This window comes from Sander vitreus, chromosome 18 (genome assembly GCF_031162955.1).
Source record: "Sander vitreus isolate 19-12246 chromosome 18, sanVit1, whole genome shotgun sequence".
NCBI classification, from domain to species: Eukaryota; Metazoa; Chordata; class Actinopteri; order Perciformes; family Percidae; genus Sander; species Sander vitreus.
Genome location: NC_135872.1, coordinates 2,956,616 through 2,978,049, shown reverse-complemented (window position 1 = coordinate 2,978,049; position 21,434 = coordinate 2,956,616). Strand labels below are relative to the sequence as shown.

At 41.1% G+C, this 21,434-nt stretch overlaps 1 protein-coding gene across 1 annotated transcript in view; it reads right to left on the bottom strand.

Annotated features, from left to right (window-relative positions):
* col12a1b (collagen, type XII, alpha 1b) overlaps positions 1–21,434 on the bottom strand; it is a 160,396-nt gene that overhangs the window by 58,788 nt on the left and 80,174 nt on the right. The window contains exons 34-44 of the mRNA XM_078274565.1: positions 21,297–21,426; positions 20,551–20,690; positions 17,993–18,122; positions 16,852–16,991; positions 14,549–14,678; positions 11,580–11,719; positions 10,824–10,953; positions 6,819–6,958; positions 5,764–5,893; positions 3,209–3,348; positions 2,460–2,589 (exon numbers count right to left, since the gene is read on the bottom strand). Of these exons, the coding sequence (XP_078130691.1) occupies positions 2,460–2,589; positions 3,209–3,348; positions 5,764–5,893; positions 6,819–6,958; positions 10,824–10,953; positions 11,580–11,719; positions 14,549–14,678; positions 16,852–16,991; positions 17,993–18,122; positions 20,551–20,690; positions 21,297–21,426 (1,480 nt within the window). The remainder of the gene's footprint in view (positions 1–2,459; positions 2,590–3,208; positions 3,349–5,763; positions 5,894–6,818; positions 6,959–10,823; positions 10,954–11,579; positions 11,720–14,548; positions 14,679–16,851; positions 16,992–17,992; positions 18,123–20,550; positions 20,691–21,296; positions 21,427–21,434) is intronic.

The window sequence follows — 21,434 nt, the reverse complement described above, 5'->3', positions numbered from 1 at the left end:
CTCTGCAACGGCTAATGATAACCTAACTCAAGCCCTAACCCAACCACAGAAGGCAACAGTAACTATTTCCTAAAGGGAAATAGAATAAATCCATGAGTTTGAAGGTTTAATATAACCAAAAAAACTGCACAATTAACATGTTTCTTAACATGGCTAACCCATGGGCTACCACAGAGGCCAGATAGAGCCACTGTGATCTCATTGAAAGGAATAAGGGGGCTGAGTTTTTTTAACATCTCTGAGAATTAAAGTAAAGGAACACAGCACCACTGAGCCCTGAAACATTTCAAAATAAAGCCCCAAAAATTCTAATTGAACATAAACAAATTTCCTCAAAACTGACTTACAAACAAAGACATTACATCTGGATGATTTGTTGATGAAGCCTCTAAATTATCCTAAGATAATAATGAAAATATTCAGGCTTCTGGTTTTGCCCGCTGGAGCGCTCTGTGGAATCAAAGTCTTGCCTCACTCACAGCTTCCCAATTACTTAACCCCAGGATGCACGTCTGCTGACTGAGCATGGCACGCCGCCTGGGCAGAAACAAAACCAGCACACACAACGGGACATCAAACCACCCAGACGACTCAACACTCCAAAACACAGAATGTTTCTCCATCCAGACTCTTCAGTTGCCAACTGTAGTTTAAAAGTTCCACATTATCTCTGCTTTATTATCTGCCATCAATCACTTTGAAAGTCTCGAGCTTCTTTTTTTGTTCCAGTGCCTCACCCTGAGGTTTTCAGGCTTTTGGTTATTTAGGTGTTTTGGTTTCTGCAGATTACAGTACTTTTTCCACTGAGGGTTCACCTGGAAGATACGGTTTAACTATAAAGATGTTTGTGCTGTCAAACTTTGCAAAAAGATAAAAAAGAACTTTCTGAAAATAATGCGTGGCTTCAGTCCAGGATAATCAGATTCAGGTTCACTTCAGGGAAGCACAGAGACATAAAGTTTAAAAATGTATTTTCATAAAGGAATGACTGCTATGTTTCTCTTCCGTCCTGTACTGCTGGCCACTGGCAGCTGCTCCATAAAACTGTGACCTTTGACCTGTACTTCACCGCAGCAGGAGGTGGTTAAAAGGGAAGCTCAGCAGAAGTCCACTCTCATGGCTGTCATTTTAAAAATCAATATGAGCAAACACTGGTGTCCAAAATACAAATGTTAAAGATGCTAAACGTGGGTTTGAACATCCACTTCTTTAAAAAAAATGAACTGTGTTCGACAGCCAAAAACTGTCCCAAATATACAGTAAAAAAAGATACTTTTCTGGCTTAACACTTGAAAAAGTGGCAATCATATTATATTCAAGGACCGGAGGTTTACATATGTAAGTTACAAATGTTTTCTTTGAAGAAAACAGTGAGTGTGTACCGGTCCATCCATTACAGGGGGAGACTGTTGCATTAAAAAAGTGTTGCATTATGGGTTGTTTTTAGCCTTAATGTTGCTATCATAGCAAGGTTCTTAAAAGGGAATTTAAAAGTTGCTGTTTATAGGTCATCTTTTAGAGTGAAACAGAGTTTCAAATGTGTGTCCTGATTAGTGAAAATGTCTTGAAAACTGGTGTCAAAAATATAGATGTTTAAGATGCTAAACCTGGTTTTGTAGCTCGGCTTCTCCCATTTTTAACTGCCTCAAATGAGTTTCTGGATATTACATTTGAAAAAGTGGGAATCATATTATATTCGGGAAAAGAACACATTTACAACAGCAAATGATGAAGTAAATGACAAGAGTTTCTAATTTGTGCCCTGATGAGTGAAAATGTCTTGACTGCAGAAATGGGCCGCGGACCGAATTATCTGTCAACTGCCAAGAAGCGGTGTCACAGAATATATCAAAGAAACGCTTTTTAAAGCCTGAGAAGCAACTAATAGACAGGATGAGGAATTAGCTGCACTTGAAAACACATTTGGATAAGCCAAACAAATGTGGGATTTATGTTCCGCTTTGATGGAAGTATTTCATGTTTCACTTTTACGAGAGAAAACTTTTCAAAGATGAGTACTTAGAATGCATTTCCCCACAGGACTAGTCTGATTAAATGTTTTATATTTTCAAAAAGTTGTATTATTGTTAAAAGCAGATGACGGAAATGAGAGGGTTGTTTTATAATCAGGAGAAGAAGGTGTTAGCCTTAACGCTGCTACGATAGCGAGTTTCTTAATGTCCATCTAAATGTGCCCAGTAAGCCCAGTTTAACCCCCAGGAGTTTTATGATGCTTCTGTAATGTTTTCTGTGAGCGTCAATGGGTGCACAGCCTGTCCTGATGCAGAAATCTGAGGCCCAAGAATATTTTTGGAGGGCGTCTTCCATTCCTAGTTACGCTTCTGTCATAACTGTCACCAAAATCTAAACTGGTGTCTTCATCTGCGGCGTGAAAGCAGTTCCATCTGTTGTCAGATATCCACTGAGGTCTAATCAGACAGTGAGAGTGGAGGACTTACGTGTCTTCCCGTTGTCAGACTGGCGCAGACCTTCTCCCTCTGGGTAAACTGGGACCACAGTCACAGTGTAGGCAGTGTTCGACAGCAGGTTCCTCAGTATGGTGTTGGTGGTGCCGCCTGAAACCTGCTCCTGCTCACGCACGCACGCACACACACACAAACAGGATTATTACACAATGTTTCACATCCCAGAATGAACTGTTGCATAATGTATTTTGTCCTCTTCTACTTGTGTATTGTATACTTGTATCTATATACCGTTACATGTAATGTTCTGTTTTTGTTACCTGCCTAGGGACTCCGCATGTAAATTAGCATTCTTGCTACTACGGCATGTTTACATCTTGTATTTTACTCGGATTGTTCGTTAACGTGCTTTGGCTCAGCAGACAACAACTGCCATGATCTGATGATTTATTGGGGATGTAAATAAAGACTTCTTATATTCTGACGACGTTTTCATTCATAGCAAACAGACAAAAGTGAAGAAAAGCTGTGCAAAGTGCATCAGTCATTCAATGACAAAGTCTGCAGACAGAAGAAGTGGAGCTGTGATCCCTGGGATTTGGATTCAAATTCAGCATGATCAACATGCAGTAGGAATGATTCTCCTGCATGTCAGTCGTCAGAAGAAAACGTTTAATTATAAAAAAAATCTTGAATATTCTTGGACTGACACCTAAAGTTACAGACACTCCTAAGACTCTTGCTGACGCTCTTCTTTCTGTGCAAAAAGCCTGATGCCTCACCATGTCCTCGGCGCCTCCGGCTGCAGGAACATAGAAGATGCGATACTGGCGGACGTTGCCCTCCGCCGGCTCCCAGCGCACCTTCAGGGAGCTGGTGGTGGGATCAGTGACCTGCAGATTCTTCACACCGCCCAGAGCCTCTGTCAACGCAACACAACTATTACATGACTGTCAATTTCCTGTTTGAGTTACAGCCATAGTGAAGGTCAGGCCAGCAGCTAAGAAAATATGGCTCGTTGACCTTACTGGAGCAACAGATGGGTGAGCTTTACCGCCTCGCGGAGGTTTAACGAGTCTGTTGTCAAGTATCAATCACAGGACAGTGACATCTGCTGATTTTCAAAACCCTTTTCTTTGATTACCTAAACTTCCTGCTACTGTTATGACACTAAAGCATCTTGTTGGTGCGTACAACATAATAACAAACCTGAGACATTTCTAGCACAAGTAAAATATCAATACTCAAGTTTTTTAGTGTTATATTCAGTCTTAAAAAGTAACAGTTCAAGAGCTGTCACAGATTCATTGACAGAATCCTGATTCAAAGACTCGATTAGTGGATTATCTGCAGTCTGTGTGCTCTACGGGTTGTACAGACTAGTCGACTTCACTCCTCCACAATGACGTTTTGAGCTTGAAGTCGCCTAGTCGCTGATCATGTGGTAATGTCACAACATAGACCTGTAGCACCATCACTGGCAAAATTAGCCAAAAACCCCAGCTCATTTGGAACTTCATTTGAAAACCACGAAACGTTTGGGACATAAGGAGACATTGGAGCTAAAGACGAGGAGAGCTGCCTGTAGCTGTTTGGATTTCTGCTACACTAAAGGTGGGCTTTCTATACAGAAACCGAGTTTTCCTTTACTTGGTAGGAAGAGAGTTGTAGAGGCAGTATTTTTATCATTATTAGACTATGGTGATGTAATCTATAGGAATGCAGCTACATCTACATTGAAACAATTAGACTCTGTTTATCATTCCGCCCTTAGATTTATCACCGGTGATAGTTATAATACACACCACTGCGTCCTCTATAGTAATGTTGGCTGGTCCTCTCTTTCCTTGAGGCGCAGTTACCAGTGGCACTTGTTTGTTTTTAAAGCCATTAGTGGTAAACTTCCTCTCTATATCTCCTCCCTATTACATTGGAATCTTGGTTTCTATCAAACCAGATCCAACAATTGGCTCTCTCTCAGGGTTCCTTGCGAGCACTCGGATCTTGGTAAAACGGCCTTTTTCTTCGATGCCCCCAGCACATGGAACGCTCTACAACGAACTCTAAGGTCAGAGGTACTCCCATCTGCTACTGTTTTTAAACATTTGGTGTTTAATCTCTGCTCTTTAAATTGTTTTGTTCATGTTTATTTGCCATTTGCTGCATATGACTCTTGATGTAAACTCGTCATCGCTGAAAATGAGGGAAACCTCAATGCCCTTCAAGTAGAAATAAAGGTTCAAATAAATAAACAAGGGACGTTTGCAGTCAGCCGTTTGTGTAAAGACACGCAGGAGCTACGTGCTAATGCTAACGTTACAGGCTGTCTAGCATCGGATCACTGGATTATCGCACGGAGCCCAACGTAGGAGGTATGGCTCGCGCTATACTTAATGGCCATTTAAATTGCTTGCACACATAACTAAGCATTACCCAACGCATTAGTTTGTTTACGGCAAACTTTTGGTTGACTGACTATCACGGAGATGTGCGACGCAGCGTCAGACATAATAACCGGGACTGGTGTGAGTAAAGTTACCGCTGGTAAACCCAGTAGTGTGAGTATATAGCGTGTTGAAGCACTGTTATGGTTGTGTATGTGTTTCTGTTTCCTGTTTTATTTTGTAGTGTTTCTCCCTTGTCTTGTTTTACTTCCTGCCTTGTGTTTTCCCGCCTTTGTGATTGTCTGCCCCACCCTGATGTGTTTCACCTGTTCCTGAGCCCTCGTGTCACCTGTCCCTTGTTTCACCCTCGTTACCTTGTGTATTTAGGCTCTGTGTTGTCTGTTGTCAGGTCATTGTATTGTATTGTGTTAGTGTGTGGAGTGTACCCCTTTGTCTCAGTGTTCCAGTTTGTTTTGTGTTCCTGGTCTTTTGGATTCCTCTCCATTTTTTGAACTATTTTGCCTGCTTCTTCAGGACTCTTTTCGTTGAACCCTTTTGCTTATTATAATCTTTGATCTCGACACTGCTCTGTCGTCTCTGCATTTGGGTCCGCCATTTCTCTGAAGCTTGTTACAAGCACAAACTCACTACAAAAGCGCTTGCCGATAAATTGGATGGGTTGCAAAATGCTAGAAAGGCTAAGCTACACAAAGCAAGCCTCTTAAGAAAATCAATACAAGGGTTGATATTAAAGGGTGATAAAATACAGGCATAGAATTCAAAGCATTCTCTCCCCGTGTGATTTTATTAGGCTAATGACTGAAATAAATGTCAATGACGTCAGAGTCAACTTTTAAAAATCTGAAGTCATACAACCCCTAGTGTGCTCTAGGTTGGATTAAACACATTTTAGTGAAGGCCTTTGTGAGCTGTTCTACTGTGGACGAACTCACTTGTCTTTCCGTTTTCCGATGCACGTTTCCCCTCTGCGTCGGGGTAAATAGGCACCAGCGTCACTTTGTACTCGGTGTCCGGCTGCAGGTCTCTCAGCACCGCGTTGGTCGACATTCCAGATACCTGAGTCTAGAAAGCACAAAATGACAAAATAACACATCCGTAGAGGAATCTCAACCGTGGATACATGACGGACTTTTGATCGCATCATACGATCTTTATCAGCAAGTGGAGTTTGCTCAGTTTTCACAGAAATGTGGATGTTTCATTTGCTGAGGAAGATCTTGGGATTCAATTGAAAGCTCAAGAACAGCTACTAAATGGACCTTGTAGCGAGATTGTTTAGTCAGCTAGTTGAATTCAATTTAGTTAAGTAAAGCAACTCTTTGACATATTTTCTTCTTTAACAGAAAAAGCAGTTGACAAAAAAACAGAATGGAAATGAAGTTCCATTATTTTTTATTATCTCAATAGAAAATAGGGCTGCATGATATGAGGAAAATATCCAATTGGGATTATTTTCACTGATATTGCGATTGTGATATGATTCACGATATTGGAGGGAATGATCATTTTTGTATCATTATTATCATTCTCATTGAAAACTATTAAGATTAAAAGAAATTAAAATTGTTATAGTGTGATTTTTGCGAGGATCTGTAGCAAACAAAGATGTTTTCTTTAGTTTGTAGGACAGGATTTGTAGATCTGTCGGCTGGGACGTCTCTGCAGCACCACAACACTTACTTCAGAATGGTTTGACACATATTTTGCCTTTAACAAATATTGCGTCCGCCTGAGATTTGGATATTGCACTAGTCCATGATAGCCCGGATAGAAAACCTACCATGCGGACGCCTGGGTAGCTCACCTGGTAGAGCGTGCGCCCATATATAGAGGTTCACTTCTCCACGCAGCGGCTGCTGGTTCCGACCTGCGGCCCTTTGCTGCATGTCATTCCCCCTCTCTCACCCCTTTTTCCATGTCTTCAGCTGTCCTATAAATATAAATGCCTAAATGCCCGAAAAAATAATCTTTAAGAAAGAAAACCTACCGTGCTCTCGGGTCCGCCGCTGACGGGGACGTAGATGATTTGGTACTGCCTGACGTCGCCCTCGGCAGGCTCCCAGCGAACCCGGAGAGAGTTGGTGGTGGGGTCGGTCACCTGCAGGTTCTTCACTCCACCCAGAGGTTCTGAAAAACCAGACGAGACACATCACAGGCTGAAACAACTGCTGCACATAATCCTCGCTGTGTGTATTATCCTGCAGGGTGCACCGGACGGGTGGGGTCCGGGACGGTCCAGATGTCTCAAAATTGGGTTTTCTATCACAGAGGAGTGTCTTTTCCTTTCCTCACACTGTCTAAACGTTCTGGTATTCTATGAGGCAATTTAAAACATCCCTATTAGACAGTATTTAAACTTAGAAAAATTCTCCAAGGAAAAAAAAAAAAAGGGTTAACTGCTGCAAATAATCATCAAGCATTTGTTTTATCCTGCAGGGTGCCCCAGATGGGTGGGTTTACCACATCAGGAGTGTCCAGATGTATCAGAGTCAAGAGACTTTCTGGCACTCATTATGTTGTCTTGTGAGCCACAAATGTCCAAATAAACAAGGTCTGTATTCTCATTCTCCGTCTTAAAGGACCATACGGGTGGTTCTCTTGCACGTTTTAGCCCATTAAATACAGGTTTTCAGATTTTCAGTCTCTCAGGCAGCCTGTGGTTTCGTTTTATCACTCTGGTATAAAAAAGTAGCTGCTGAAAAGATTTATATCTACCAGCCATGCTGTTAGGAATACATCAATTAAGATTTCTATAATAGGTGAAAAACATGATCACAATCTCCTGGTTAAAGACAAAACCTCCAAATATTGAGCAACGGAGCGAAGGAGTCACAGTGGTTTAGTTCAGGGTATCCTGGTTGTCTACGGGTTCCTCTGAACCCCACAACCCAAAAGGCAAATATATTTTTATTTCTTTTTAAATCACCAAAATTACATTATTTATCGGAGCCAGAAACTGAAATTATTGTCGGATTTCCGCCGGTCCTTGAACGTGTGACGAACGCTTCTGTCAGGAAAAGTAACCAAATCTAAGCTTAATATATATATATATATATATATATATATATATATATATATATATATATATATATATATATATATATATATATATATATAAGCAGATGCGGTAAAAAAAAACATTACATTCCTCCTCAGCGCAACTGGGAAGCCATGATTGACTTGGCTGAGACCAACAGTCACGTCAACTTGTACTGAACTGTAGGATGTTTACACCGAGCAGAGAGGAAGTTGGATGTAGAGGTTGTAAAAATGTCAATATGAATAGCATGTGGAGTCCCCTTTTTCCAATATTGGTTAACATCTGTGGGAACTTTTTAAAATGTTGTATATATAAATTCCCTTTTATTCCAATTTTCATAAAGAAATGATCAAAGAAATTGTTTCCGAAATTCAACTTGCGTTTGTTTTCTCTTTTTTAACCCTCCTGTCACATCAGTTTACTACTTCCATTGAATTTGGGTGTTTTATTAAATTTTATAGCATGTAAAGAAAAATTGATAATAGAACGTCGAAAAACGTTGGAAAAAAATGTCAAAAAAGCACAGATTAAAAATGACAAAAACGTCAAGGAAAGTGACAAAAACCCGGCAAAAGCTTTAAAAAAAAGGGCAGAAAAATATTGACAGAAACTTGGAAAAAAGAGACAAAAGTGTCGAAAAAGACGACCAAAACGTTGGATTTTTTGACATTTTGACCCAGAAAAACAAAAGGTTGCATGGTCGATGGGGAAGACAACACAAGGGTTAAGATTGATGGCATTATAACTGTGTTATACTGCACAGAAGACGTGTTTTAGGTTCTCCCTACTTCTTGCTTAGATTGTTCTGTTTCCATGGAGGTGCATGACTTTATATGGCAGTGATCAATGAGCCCGTAGTGAGTAAAATATGACAGAAGCACAGAACCGCTGCGAAACTGCTTGAGGGTTCAGCAGGTTAATTGTAAGCATCATCTTGTGGAGCTGCCCAACCTCGCCTGATATAAAGAGCGTCTCTGATAACATCAAAAGAAAATATACAATTTAAAGAAATATAAGGCTTATTAAGCTTCAAGAGAAGCAAGCAGAGGAGCTACATCACACAGCAAATGTCATATACTGTATTTAAGGAGTGAGGTGAATGGGAACAGTTTTTCTTTTAAGAGAGACAGGAACATTTCGTTTATGTGAACCTTCAATGACAATAAAAGCATTCATTCATTCATTTATTCATTCATGTGAACATTCAACAGATGCTGTGATTCATTTGCCACCGGTTATGTGGCGGGAAGAAGCTTAACACATCGCTAACAAATGTCTGGTTCGAGCATTGGCCGGGGAATCTTCGTTGTATGTCATGCCCTATCTTTCTGTCCACATGTGTACTGTCAGCTTTCTTCTGAACTGTCTCATTAGCGTAGAAAATGTCCCAAAATATGCTCTCCTGTTATGGAGAACAGAAACATTTATGCAGAGATGGGCCATACCTAGGGTTAACGTAAGCTGTCAGCATTTTAACCATTGAGTTTAATCCAGCTACTAGCTAACGGTAACGTAGCGTCCCGTGCAGCGATGCTTCTGAGAAAAAAAAAGTCAGGCACCGAAATGAGGCAACAAAATGTTCGTTCTTATTCGGTCTCGTTACTACCATTTACGTCGGAACCGGCACCCTATTGGCACCGCGTTTCGGTACCCAACCCTAGCCATACCCCAACTATGTACCTAAGATTAATAGCACCTGTTGTTTTGTTTCTGATTTATTTATTTTTTCTGTTCTTTGTGAATCTCATCTCCTCTGTGAGTCACAATAAAAACAAAGATCCAATAAACAAATAAATCATGCAAACATCAATGGCATAAAAAGAATAATGGGAGTTTTATAGTTGTGTAGTCTTGCAATAAAATATCAGCTCTTTGGATGTTGGATAGTCCTCAAATGCACCAATGGGGAGAGATTTAGCATCCTTTGGAAAGGTATACACAGTTTTAAAGACTTGGACTTCCAGGACAGTGAACAATGGGTACATTTAATTTCCCTTAACTGCATCCACATTTTCCTCACTTTTGATTGATTCTTAGTCTCTCCCACTGACAACACAAGAGGAGAGACTTCCCCCCTATCGCTCAGGCATCATCTGAAGCGATGGGCAAAGACCAATCTAATAAGAGAATCAGCATGTACAAAGTGTCCTCATCACATGAAATCCCACCAATAGGACCATGTCGACATTTCAAACTAATGCCACCGCTCTACTTTTCTTTACCTAGCTGAGATCCCACTGATTTATAGTTTAGAATGACCATCAACGTCGTGTTTCAACAGGAAACACATCACTTTAATGAGGTAAAGATGACATTTCATAAATTTTTTACATTCTTTAATGGCCCAGAACCGGTATGATCCTGTTAGAGCAGCAAAGATGAATCAATTAATCAAATAGTTGTCAACTATTGAATTAATCACCAACTATTTAGATAATCGATTGATTGGTTTGGGTCATTTCTTTTGAAAAAAAAACAAAAAACAATTTCTCTGATGTCAGCTTGTTAAATGTGAATATTGTTCTAGTTTCTTCTCTCCTCTGTGACAGTAAACTGAATATCTTTGAGTTGTGGACAAAACAAGACATTTGACGACGTCATCTTGGGCTTTTGGAAAACATTTTTTATAGACCAAACAACTAATCCTATAATCGAGAAAAAGAAATCCACATATTGGTGTTAAAAGAAAATAAGTCTGGAACAAACTAACTCTCAGTGTTTGTTCAGTCCTGCAGGGTGCACCAGATGCAGTAAAGATGCAGATACGTTCCTGCCTTAGTCCTGTCTGCTAAACTCCCATCTGACACAAACAATCCAACGAAGGCATGGTTTGAGATTTGATTATTTGACTCTCGTGCTTTCAGGAATGTGAGCTCTGTCCACTGTTGCTCTTATTGTGCGTCCGCGTGGACGCGAGCTGAATGTCTTCGAATGTAAACGCGAGTCACTCACTTGTCTTTCCCTTCTCAGCCTGCCGAATGCCCTCCACGTCCGGGTACACGGGAACAACAGCCACATTGTAGGTGGTGTCGGCGTCCAGGTTCCTCAGGACGGTGGTGGTGGTGCCGCCTGACACCTCCTCCTGTTCGGTGAAATGTTAAAACCGCCGTCAGCACGGTAACGACTTAATGTGATAATGGTGAGAATGTCTGAGTCCACAGTGAAGCGAACAGAAGCGGAGCCATGCTGAAAGCCCTAAGTCAATTTTTACTGGCCCCAATACAATTCGCTCTTTTGAAAAACATTTTAAAAAAAGTTTGAAAAAAAAACCTGTTAAAAAAAGTGTCCAACTTCAGGTCAGAAAACGGTTACAAAAGAGTCACAAATGTAAACGAACGTCAAAAAAAATTCTACAAAAACGTCAAAACATTTAGCAAAAAAGTCAAATGTTGAAAGCGTCAAAAGTGTAAATTCCCCCCCCCCTGAAAAAAACCGTCATAAGCATTAAGCACCAACTCAATTCTTGATTGGCCAACGGCACATTCAACTCAAATCATCAACAAGCAGTCTCCGATGTCGGCAAGAGAATGATACGATGATGCCCAAACGGGCAAGTGGGTTGTTACATTTACTTGCCTGATGTGGCGTTTTGCCTGCCCCGGGCCATCGAGGCAACCCTTATTGTTGAACCCTGCTTTCGAGGCCTGGATACGATGTTATGAATCGGAAACTTGTAAAAACTGATCATATAACAAAAGCAGTGTGTACCATTTGTTCTTCTCCTCCTGGTTGAGCAGCGTAGAAGACTTTGTAGCTGCGGACGTTTCCCACCGCTGGATCCCAGCGGACCGTCAGGCTGCTGATGGTCGGGTCGATCACCTGCAAGTTCTTCACTCCACCCAAAGGATCTACGGAGGAGCAATTACAGACAAAAGGAATTTATAGATTAATCGTCTAGGTCATTTACTAACATTGTGATGATTGTCTCCTCAAAGCACGGGCCCCAGTTTATTCCATCTTTCCAGAGCTACAAAGATGAATCGTTTAGTTGTCAACTATTAAATTAAAGGGGCACTATGACTTCCTGCATGGTCACTTCTGTTGACGTTCCAAGTAAATTTAAAAAATAACAGAGCAAGCTCTCCCCTCCCCCCATGTTTCCATAACTGTCATGACTAACTGACTGTCACTAACCCCCACCCCGTCCCCCAACCATCTTGTCGGTGATTGGCTGGAGTGGTTTGTTGTATTTGGGTGCACAGCCTGTGCCTCTAGTGTTTGTTTGGGCTTTTTCACAGTTTGTTCAGGGGGCAGGTTGCTAGCGGATCAAGGAGAGATGCCTACGATTTGAGACAAAAATGAAATCGCGCTGAAACCATAGTGCACCTTTAATCGCCAACTATTTTAATAATCAATTTGAGTCATTTTTGAGAAGAAAAAGCCTGACAGTTACATAAAACTGACTGAGTTCTGCCCACTAGGCTGCCATTAAGTACAGTTGTTTCGATACCAATACCAGTATCGGAAATGCCTCAGATACTGCCTAAAATGCTGGTATCGATATCAGTATGTGAGCCTATGCACCGATGCGATATCGGGTAATTTGGTACCGAAAAAAAAATCTACTCTAAAGTAGTTTATTCATCTTCTTTTTCTGTTATGACTGACTGTCAAAGTAGATAATAAAAAGAAAGTTCTTTGGCATTCATTCTCTGTAACCTGAGCCAGGTCATACGGACAATAGTCTGGATCGACGACGGTGGAACATCCAGATGTCCCTCACCTTGCAAAACTGGTTCGTTTCGAGAAACAACAACAAACTTTGAGCTAGTGAGCTGCACACTAAAAAAATCTCAAGTTTTTAAAGAAAATTTGGATGGTGCAACAAGACAGGCAAAAAGTAAAGTAAAAAAAAATCTCTGATGTCCGCTTGTTAAATGTGAATATTGTTCTAGTTCCTTCTTTCCTCTGTGACAGAAAACTGAATATCTTTGAGTTTGGGACAAAACAAGACATTTGAGGACGTCATCTTGGGCTTTGGAGAAACGCCGATCCATATTTTTTCACCATTTTCAGAAATTTTATAGACCAAACAAACTAATCGATTAATCTAGAAAATAATCAACAGATTAATCAACAATTAAAATAATGGTTACATCTTTCTCTCACTTTTCAGGGAATTCGTTAAAGCTGCATCCAACCTTGAGGGGAGGGTCCAGATGGACCACCGAAGCAGGTTGTGTCACTGTGTCGGTCTGAACGGGGCGTTATTGGCGTTCCCATAAAGGTTCAATGTTGAGTAAGCAATACTACATGCTGTTGTGTACTGATATACTGATATATTTTCTATATGAGTACTCATTACTGTATAGTATCTCGCTTATACCACGACCACTTAACAGAAAAACAAGCTCAAAGGGCTCAAATCAAAGTCGGATCTTTTTCAGAAAACATGGCAAAGGAAGTTTTACAGTGTACAGTCCTTCCAGAAAAATGCGGAGTTTTTTTGTGATTGTTGCGGGCAAAACTCCTTGATTCTGCGTCACGTTTTCTTAAAAAATGCCATGGAATATCCGGGATATTTATGCAATTTTATGCGAAGAAATTGCGGGAAAAACTGTGGTTTCATCGTGGCTTCATCGCGGGGTTTGCAGCTTTTCGATGATGTTCACGTCGCGTAATTACGTCACTTCATAACGTTCCCATAGCAACAGGGGGAAATGGCTGCTCTTGTGTGAAGTAAACGCAACATTTTTTTAACTTTCTGCTAAGATATGTGACTTTTTTGCAACGAAAATGCGGGGATTAGGAAATCATGCAAGCCCCGCATATTTTGCGTGGAAATCAGCAATTTATGCGGTGAAAGTGCGGCGTATTTGAAAAAATGCGGCCCCCCCCCGCATAAATATGCGGACTTTGGCTGATTATGCATTGAATTATGCGATCTCATAATCACGTTTTTCTGGAGGGACTGAGTGTATTTTCAAAGAGTCCTTGCTACGTACAGTAAATTTTACTGTTGAAATGTTGAAGATTGGGATATTTAATGTATCATTAATCAGACGCCAATAAGCGATCACATCCTGCTCATGTTTATGAACCTGACTGGTCTCAGATACTTTCTTTAAAACGAGAGTTAAGTGTCGTGTTGTTTGGGAAATGTCCTAAAGTTTTAATTTGTCACTCTGGTTCTGCTGGTGAAGCAAACATACCCGACACAAACAACAAATCTACGGCACCCCAATTAGTGAGGACAGGACTTTTTATTAAATCATTTTATTTTACTACTTTATGATTTAGGATGATTTGACAAACGTCTGTATTTTTAGGTTAAATTTCTGGCTAACAGTGTCACGATTCCGGTGCCACATCACTAACATTTGTCCGATAGAAAAATGTATTTATAGCCGTTGAAGTTGTTTTGAAGAAGTCTTTAATCCCGCTCTAAAACTGCAAGAACTACTCTATTTTTATGGTTTGGCCTTATTTCTTCGGCGGCCTGTCAATCTATAAGTCACGTCTTTGTTTGTCTTTATTAGTTCATGGCGAGTTTAAGATTTACAGAGTTTAAGGTTGTTGGCCTGTGGGTTATAAAGTTGTATTTTACTCTATTTTATTCTTTTTCCACATCCAAAAGAAAAACACATTCATGAGTTCTGGCTTAGCATTATTCTTCTCTCAGGATCCAGGCCACTTCCTGCAGCTACAAATCGATCAACAGACTCATCTGAACTCACTTGTCTTCCCGTTTGCGGACTGCGACTTGCCCTCCATCTCGTGGTAGACTGGCACGACGGTCACGGTGTACTCGGTGTTGGGCTCCAGTTTCTTCAGGACAGTGGAGGTGGTGGTTCCAGACACCTGGTCCTGGTCGCGGAGAGAGGAAACAACTTTGAACTCGGTGAACTCTAAGAATTGGGACAACTCTTAGAAAAAGAAAAGAGGGGTTTTGGCAGACGCAGAAAGACTCTCAGACTGAACAATGTCACAGTTTAATGTGTTGTGAGCTCAGTTTTCTTGGATCCAGCTTTAACTGTCTTTGTGCAGCTCAGTAACAGGAACAGTAGAAGCTCGGAGATAAAGGCGGATTTAAGCAGAATGCTTCCACTGTCCTGGGACAGTCTAGGCCTTCGAGCAAAGCACCAAACTGGCAACAAGAAGGAGAGCATGCAAATTTGATATTTATCCATTTAATCCAATAGTGAGTCCTGCAATCTGCCAGTGAGCTGAGATAACTTCAGTTGTTTCCAAACCAAATCATCTCATTTCATTACTGGAACCAAGTGACATAATCTTGAGGGTAATGAAATGGACCCCGTCGAGACATTGTCACTGCTTCATAGAAAACTGTTGAAACTGCCGTGGAGATGAGTTAAACCATTTCACATTACTCTCAAATGTTTCCCATTAGATGTAAGTCATTGTAAAACAATATTATTCTGTGGTTTTCATCTTTTGATAACATTATATTGTTCTTTTTCCAGGACAAAAAAAGAAAGAAAGAACTTGCATGAAACTGCTTTGGTTATCATGTCACGCCACTGGCTTTTCTCCTCTTGTGTTGAAGGAATTTGAATTTGAGGCCAAAAGTGAGACTAAGCTATTTGCTCACACAGTACAGAAGAAAAATAAAATGTCCCCATTCAATCAGACAACATGGGAGCAGAGCGGACATACAACAGCCAGACACCTTCTCCAGAACAGTAAAATTCAGTAGCAGTCTGGTCCTACACATGTTGCTCCAGAAAATAAAGGTTTTATGCTTTGTATGGTCTAACCTAATCTTACAGTGACCATCAGCTCTTAGACAAATTTTAAATTTGGTTAATTTAACTCCTTTAAATACAGTTTTTCACCTTAAGTAGCTTTAAGGTTAGAAGCATTAACAGTCAGTGGTGCCGCTGTATAAATGCAGTATCTCTGGTAAAGTTTGGTCCTTTACACAGAGGCTACTAAAAACAACATATTATTCACAGTGGACTAATGGCACAAAGAAACCACAATCAAAGACAGATGCAGTTACAATAATACAAAATAAATAACAGTCAGTTACAGACGGACTGCCACTGAACAATCATTTTTACTTGATGAGAGCTAAAATCCCTCAAAGTGGCAAAATAAACATATCTCATTTCACATTCCAGGCAGTCATAAAACCAAGATACTAATGGGGCATGGATGAAGTTTTCAGCTTTTGGTGAAAACCCAACATCTGGAACAGGCAAAGCCTGACAGTTACATAAAACTGACTGAGTTCTGCCCACTAGGCTGCCATTAAGTACAGTTGTTTCGATACCAATACCAGTATCGTAAATGCCTCAGATACTGCCTAAAATGCTGGTATCGATATCAGTATGTGAGCCTATGCACCGATGCGATATCGGGTAATTTGGTACCGAAAAAAAATCTACTCTAAAGTAGTTTAGTCTTCTTCTTTTTCTGTTATGACTGACTGTCAAAGTAGATAATAAAAGAAAGTTCTTTGGCATTCATTCTCTGTAACCTGAGCCAGGTCATACGAACAATAGTCTGGATCGACGACGGTGGAACATCCAGATGTCCCTCACCTTGCAAAACTGGTTCGTTTCGAGAAACAACAACAAACTTTGAGGTAGTGAGCTGCACACTAAAAAATCTCAAGTTTTAAAGAAAATTTGGATGGTGCAACAAGACAGGCCTGCTTGGTTCTTTCATTCCGGGAAATGATTGTAAAGATTTACAAAGAATATGTTTGGGGCATCTCCTCTCTAACTGGGACGTTTTGGGACAGATTGGTGGGATTGCTGTGGACGAAGTACACAGGCTACTGTAACCTGAGCCAGGTCACACGAACAATGATAGAAATCACATAACGCACTGGTATCGCATCATGCTTGGTATCGGCCGATAAGCAAATTCAGGTATCGGGAAGGAGAAAATGGTGCTGATCATCTCTACCTACCATACAAGTGTCTCTTACTTAGGAGTAAATACCAACTTGGGAAAAGTGTTAAACCTGGTGATATAATATTTACGGAGTCGTAACCAGATGCAGACTTACCACATCCTGCTCTCCTCCGTCAGTGGGCACCCAGATCACGATGTACTCGCGTACGTTTCCCTCCGCGGCATCCCAACGGACGTTCAGGGTGCTGGTGGTGGGATCGGTAACCTTCAGGTTTCTCGCAAAACCCAGTGGCTCTGAGCAGAGACACCAAACAGGAAGATGGATTCAGCGCTTGGATCGGAGCGTCACACAGCTGCTGTCCAGTCAGAGGTTACTGGAGCCCAGGGGGCAGTTTGTACAGATGTTGGACGGCAAAGAAAATGGTTCTTCTCTGGCTTGTTTTTCCTTTAGGTCTCAGTTTTACTCCGCTGTTAGGGAGACTGATGCTGTTGAATACTGTGTTGCACAACTCTTGAATGTTTTTATTAGTGCCACTTGGGCATCAGTAGAAATCACTGTTCCTGACAATCTCAAGGGATTTTATTTGACACTGCCCACTTTTCAAGTGATGAAATTGTTGTCAATCAATCTGTTGATTGTGTGCTGCTAGGATGTTTGATGTTTTGTGCCTTTAATTATGTTTTGTGCCTTTAATTATGTTTTGTGCCTTTTTGTTGAACCTCCAACTGCAAATCAAATTTCCCCTCGAGGGACAATAAAGAACTCTGAACTGAATCTGAACAATTGGGAAGCTAATAACACAATAGCACAATAGCAATGAGGTCTGTTGGTAGCGATGTTGGTCGCACAGGGCAAAATATATCCACAACCAACATTTTCATCAACTAGGAAAGGCTACGTTTACTGCACAAAATGTATGGTGGCGGAAAATCTGAAACATTTAAAGTTATTGATATCAATATTGAAGTTGAATTTGCATTCAGAATACATTTAGCTGAAATAGCCGCCCCCAGGACAACCTGTACATTTTTAGCTCCACTTCTGCTAAGGTTCAAAGAATAGCTACCTTTAGTATGTCTCTTTGTTTCCCTCTTTTTCTGTCTCTTTTTCTTTGCGATTGTCCTTTGACTTTTCAGTAGTCTTCAACTGTTCCTCAGTAAGACTTAGAGAGGAAATTATGTGTTTAATGATTTCTTGGAGACTCAGGTGCTTTTTCAAGGTTCATTGAAGCCCTTGAACCTGACTAAAATCTTAAATACCAAACAACCAACAGCACGTGCGTACAGATACTCACTTGTCTTCCCTTCGTCGGTAAGGCTGGGTCCGTCTCCCTCTGCGTAGACGGGGACCACAGTGACGGTGTAGCGGGTGTCCGGCAGAAGCTTCTCTAGGACTGTTGTGGTGGTGCTTTCCGACACTTGCTCCTGCAAAGGCACAGTGAGTGAATCAAAATAGGGTTCCCCGCGCATCTTCCAGCAGCATGCAGCTCAATCTCTCTCAGGACAGAGAACTTCCAAGAGAACAACCCGTTCTCACTCCGAACTCGTAAAATACGGACGTTTGGGCAGTGGCTGTCAGCGTCAGATACGACAGAAAAAGCACCCTTCAGCGTGTGTGTAGAATGTACCGGGGAGAGCAGCAGCTACATGGGGATTGAAGATGACGTAGCACTATGAGCGACTACGGTAGCAAGTAGTATGAAAGCCCGAAAATCCGCATAGGTTGGGGGGGTTGATGGGTCAAACAACACAGGACTTTCACCCAGGAGACCGGGGATCGTGTCCCGCGTGTCACATTTCCTAAACCCAACTGTCCCATTCTTCTTTTCCTAAACCCAACCGTCCCGTTGTTGTCCCGCGTGTCATGGAAACGTAAGCCCACCCACGACCTTAACCTCAACCTAACTGCGTCAAAAGTGACGCCAATAGTCCCGACCAAGCGCGTTTAGATATGACGCTAACCCTACAGTCACATTCGCTACAAGAGACAGAGTCAAAGCGACAGGCTACCATTCATTTTCAATGGGAGTGGCCGTTTGCCAGTGACAAGCGACGAGCTCGCCGCTGCCACGAGCAAGGCGGGGCCAAAATAGACAAGAAGTCCATTTTATGCAAATGCTGAGCGATGCGACAAAGCGACTGCCAATCGGAGTAAAGGCAGCGTGAGGGCAGCGTGACGTATGACGTATGTCAGTGGCTCGAGTCTAAGAAAATAATTCAAGATGGCGGAAAACGCTTCAGGACATCGTATTTCTGTGTATATCTGACATGTTTAATCTCACATATTGTGTTACTTTTATCAAGAAATAAATACTTTTAAATCCAAAAACATCATTCTTGTGACTTAACAATACCTCTGAAGTAACTTTTAAGACGTGCTTGAAGGTAGCACCGGAGAATTTAGTTTACTGTTGCCAAGCAACCAGGGGTAGGCTAGGCACGCCCAGGAGCACCCACAAGCGAGTGCATGTCGCTCTCTTTTGTAGCTAATGTGACTGTAGGGTCAGGGAGACTTTTAGCGTCAATAACAATGCCAAAGGCACCTGACCAAGCGTCCGTATTTTACGTGATGGGAGTGAGAATGTGTTGCAGAGAAGCCTTTAATCTTGCAAACAGACCAACGTTACGACAGTGCTGTGTCTTTATCAGAGTCAAACACACACTTGGTGAACTAAACACCCTGCCGAACTGCCCTTTACCAAGAGGCTAAATTTCCACCAGCACCCAAGAGCCCTGACCTTTGACCCGCAGCAGGTAGAAAGACAAAACCTTCCTCTCGAGGATCAGCAGAGTGTCAAGAAAACTTCACATCAGTTTACTGCACTTGTGATTAAATTGCTGTTGAACTGCTTTTTTAGTTCAAGTTCCAAATATTTTGTGAGAATATTCAAAACGTCTTCTTTTGCTCTAAAATTACAATAACTTCATGTTGTTTTAGGACAGAACAGCTTCTTAAACCAGCAGTTAGACCATCATAGGATTTCTCACTAAAACCAGTTAACCACCTGTCTACATTTTACATTTCCGAATAATTTAACACAACACAAAAATATATATTAAACTTATCTTTAGTGAATAATTGCTTACAAACCTGTAAGAGGATTTCAAAATAAAAGGTTATAGAACTTTTATAACTAAATTACATATATAAGGAACTGTCATGTAAAAATTGTGAAAACCTTTGTTTTTATGGTTTATTTTTTACATGTTGTCTGTGCAACTTTTTTCCATTTCCTGTATTAAAACTGTGAGATTATACAAATGTAATCATAAATCAAACTAACTTAAGAAAAATCCAGTTATTCCAGGATGTGCACTGATTGTTGTTCATTGTTCAAACTCTTCTGGCAAAGGTGTTAAAACTTCCTCTGTAGAATTGACTTTGACGTACTAATAGGGGGTAACAGTTATGTCATCGGCAGAGACAAATGAAGCATTTCTAAACAGCCGAGCAGCCAAATCGTCAGTCAGCTGTGATTTCACGGCTCTTTACAGCCTGAACGAGCGTTTCATTAACGGGATTTACACCTACTTATTCTCTACGAGCTGCTCCAGAAAACATAAACCCCACATTTTCAACGATGACAGATGCCCTCTTGCCAAAGGATTTAGGCGCTATTGTGCGGCATGACGGGATTATCCTGTCAAAAAGGCATGACATCACTAACTCCCTGTTGAGCTCTTTGATCGTTCGGTTTCTTTTGAAGAATTCAAATAAAGTCTAAAAGGTTTTTTTAATCTAAAAGGTTTTTTTAATTAACTTCTGCTGCGAAACCTGTTACATTTAGTGCGGTTTTATATATATATATATTTTCTATAAAAGGGAAAAACAAAGGAGCAAAGAGGATCTTACCACAATCTCCAGGCCTCCATCCACAGGTTTGTAGATCACTTTGTAGCCCTGAACGTTTCCGTCGGCAGGATTCCAGGTCACAGTGAGAGTGGTGATGGACGGGTTGGTCACCTTCATGTTGCCCACTCCGCCCAAAGGCACTACGAGCGAGAATATCATTGTTATTAAACTTTAAATCCATCAACATTTATTCATTTACCCCTTTACAGCAACCAGCAGGTATCCAAAGTGCTTTACATGAAGTAACAACAATAAAGGTAACACTTTACTTAAGAGTGACATGACACTGTCATGACACAGTCATGAACACATGACACTGTCATGACACTGTCATGAACACATGACACTGTCATGACACAGTCATGAACACATGACACTGTCATGACACTGTCATGAACACATGACACTGTCATGACACATGAACCCTAACCCTAACTATAACTTGTCATGACAAAAACCGAATAACACTTACTAAAAGAAGCGTTATGTCATAACCGTTTATGACTTGTTTATAATGTTTATGAAACGTTCATGACAGTGTCATGTCACTCTTATGTAGATACCTTCAAGTAAAGTGTAACCCAATAAAACATAACATACAGTCCAATCAGAAAGAGAATATATAAAAGCAGGATGAAAGCGAGATCACCTGACAGTTTGTACCTCGACGCTGGAACTTCTAAAACCGCAATGACCTTTTGTTTTAAATACCCTTTGAACAACTGAAGAGTCCCACAGTAACTTACACGTCTTTCCGTCCTCTGACTGGCGTTTCCCCTCCCTGGCTGGGTAGACGGGCACCACTGACACTGTGTACGGCGTGTCAGGCATCAAGTTCCTGAGAATGATGGAGGTGGTGCCTGTAGGAACTTGCTCCTGTTTAT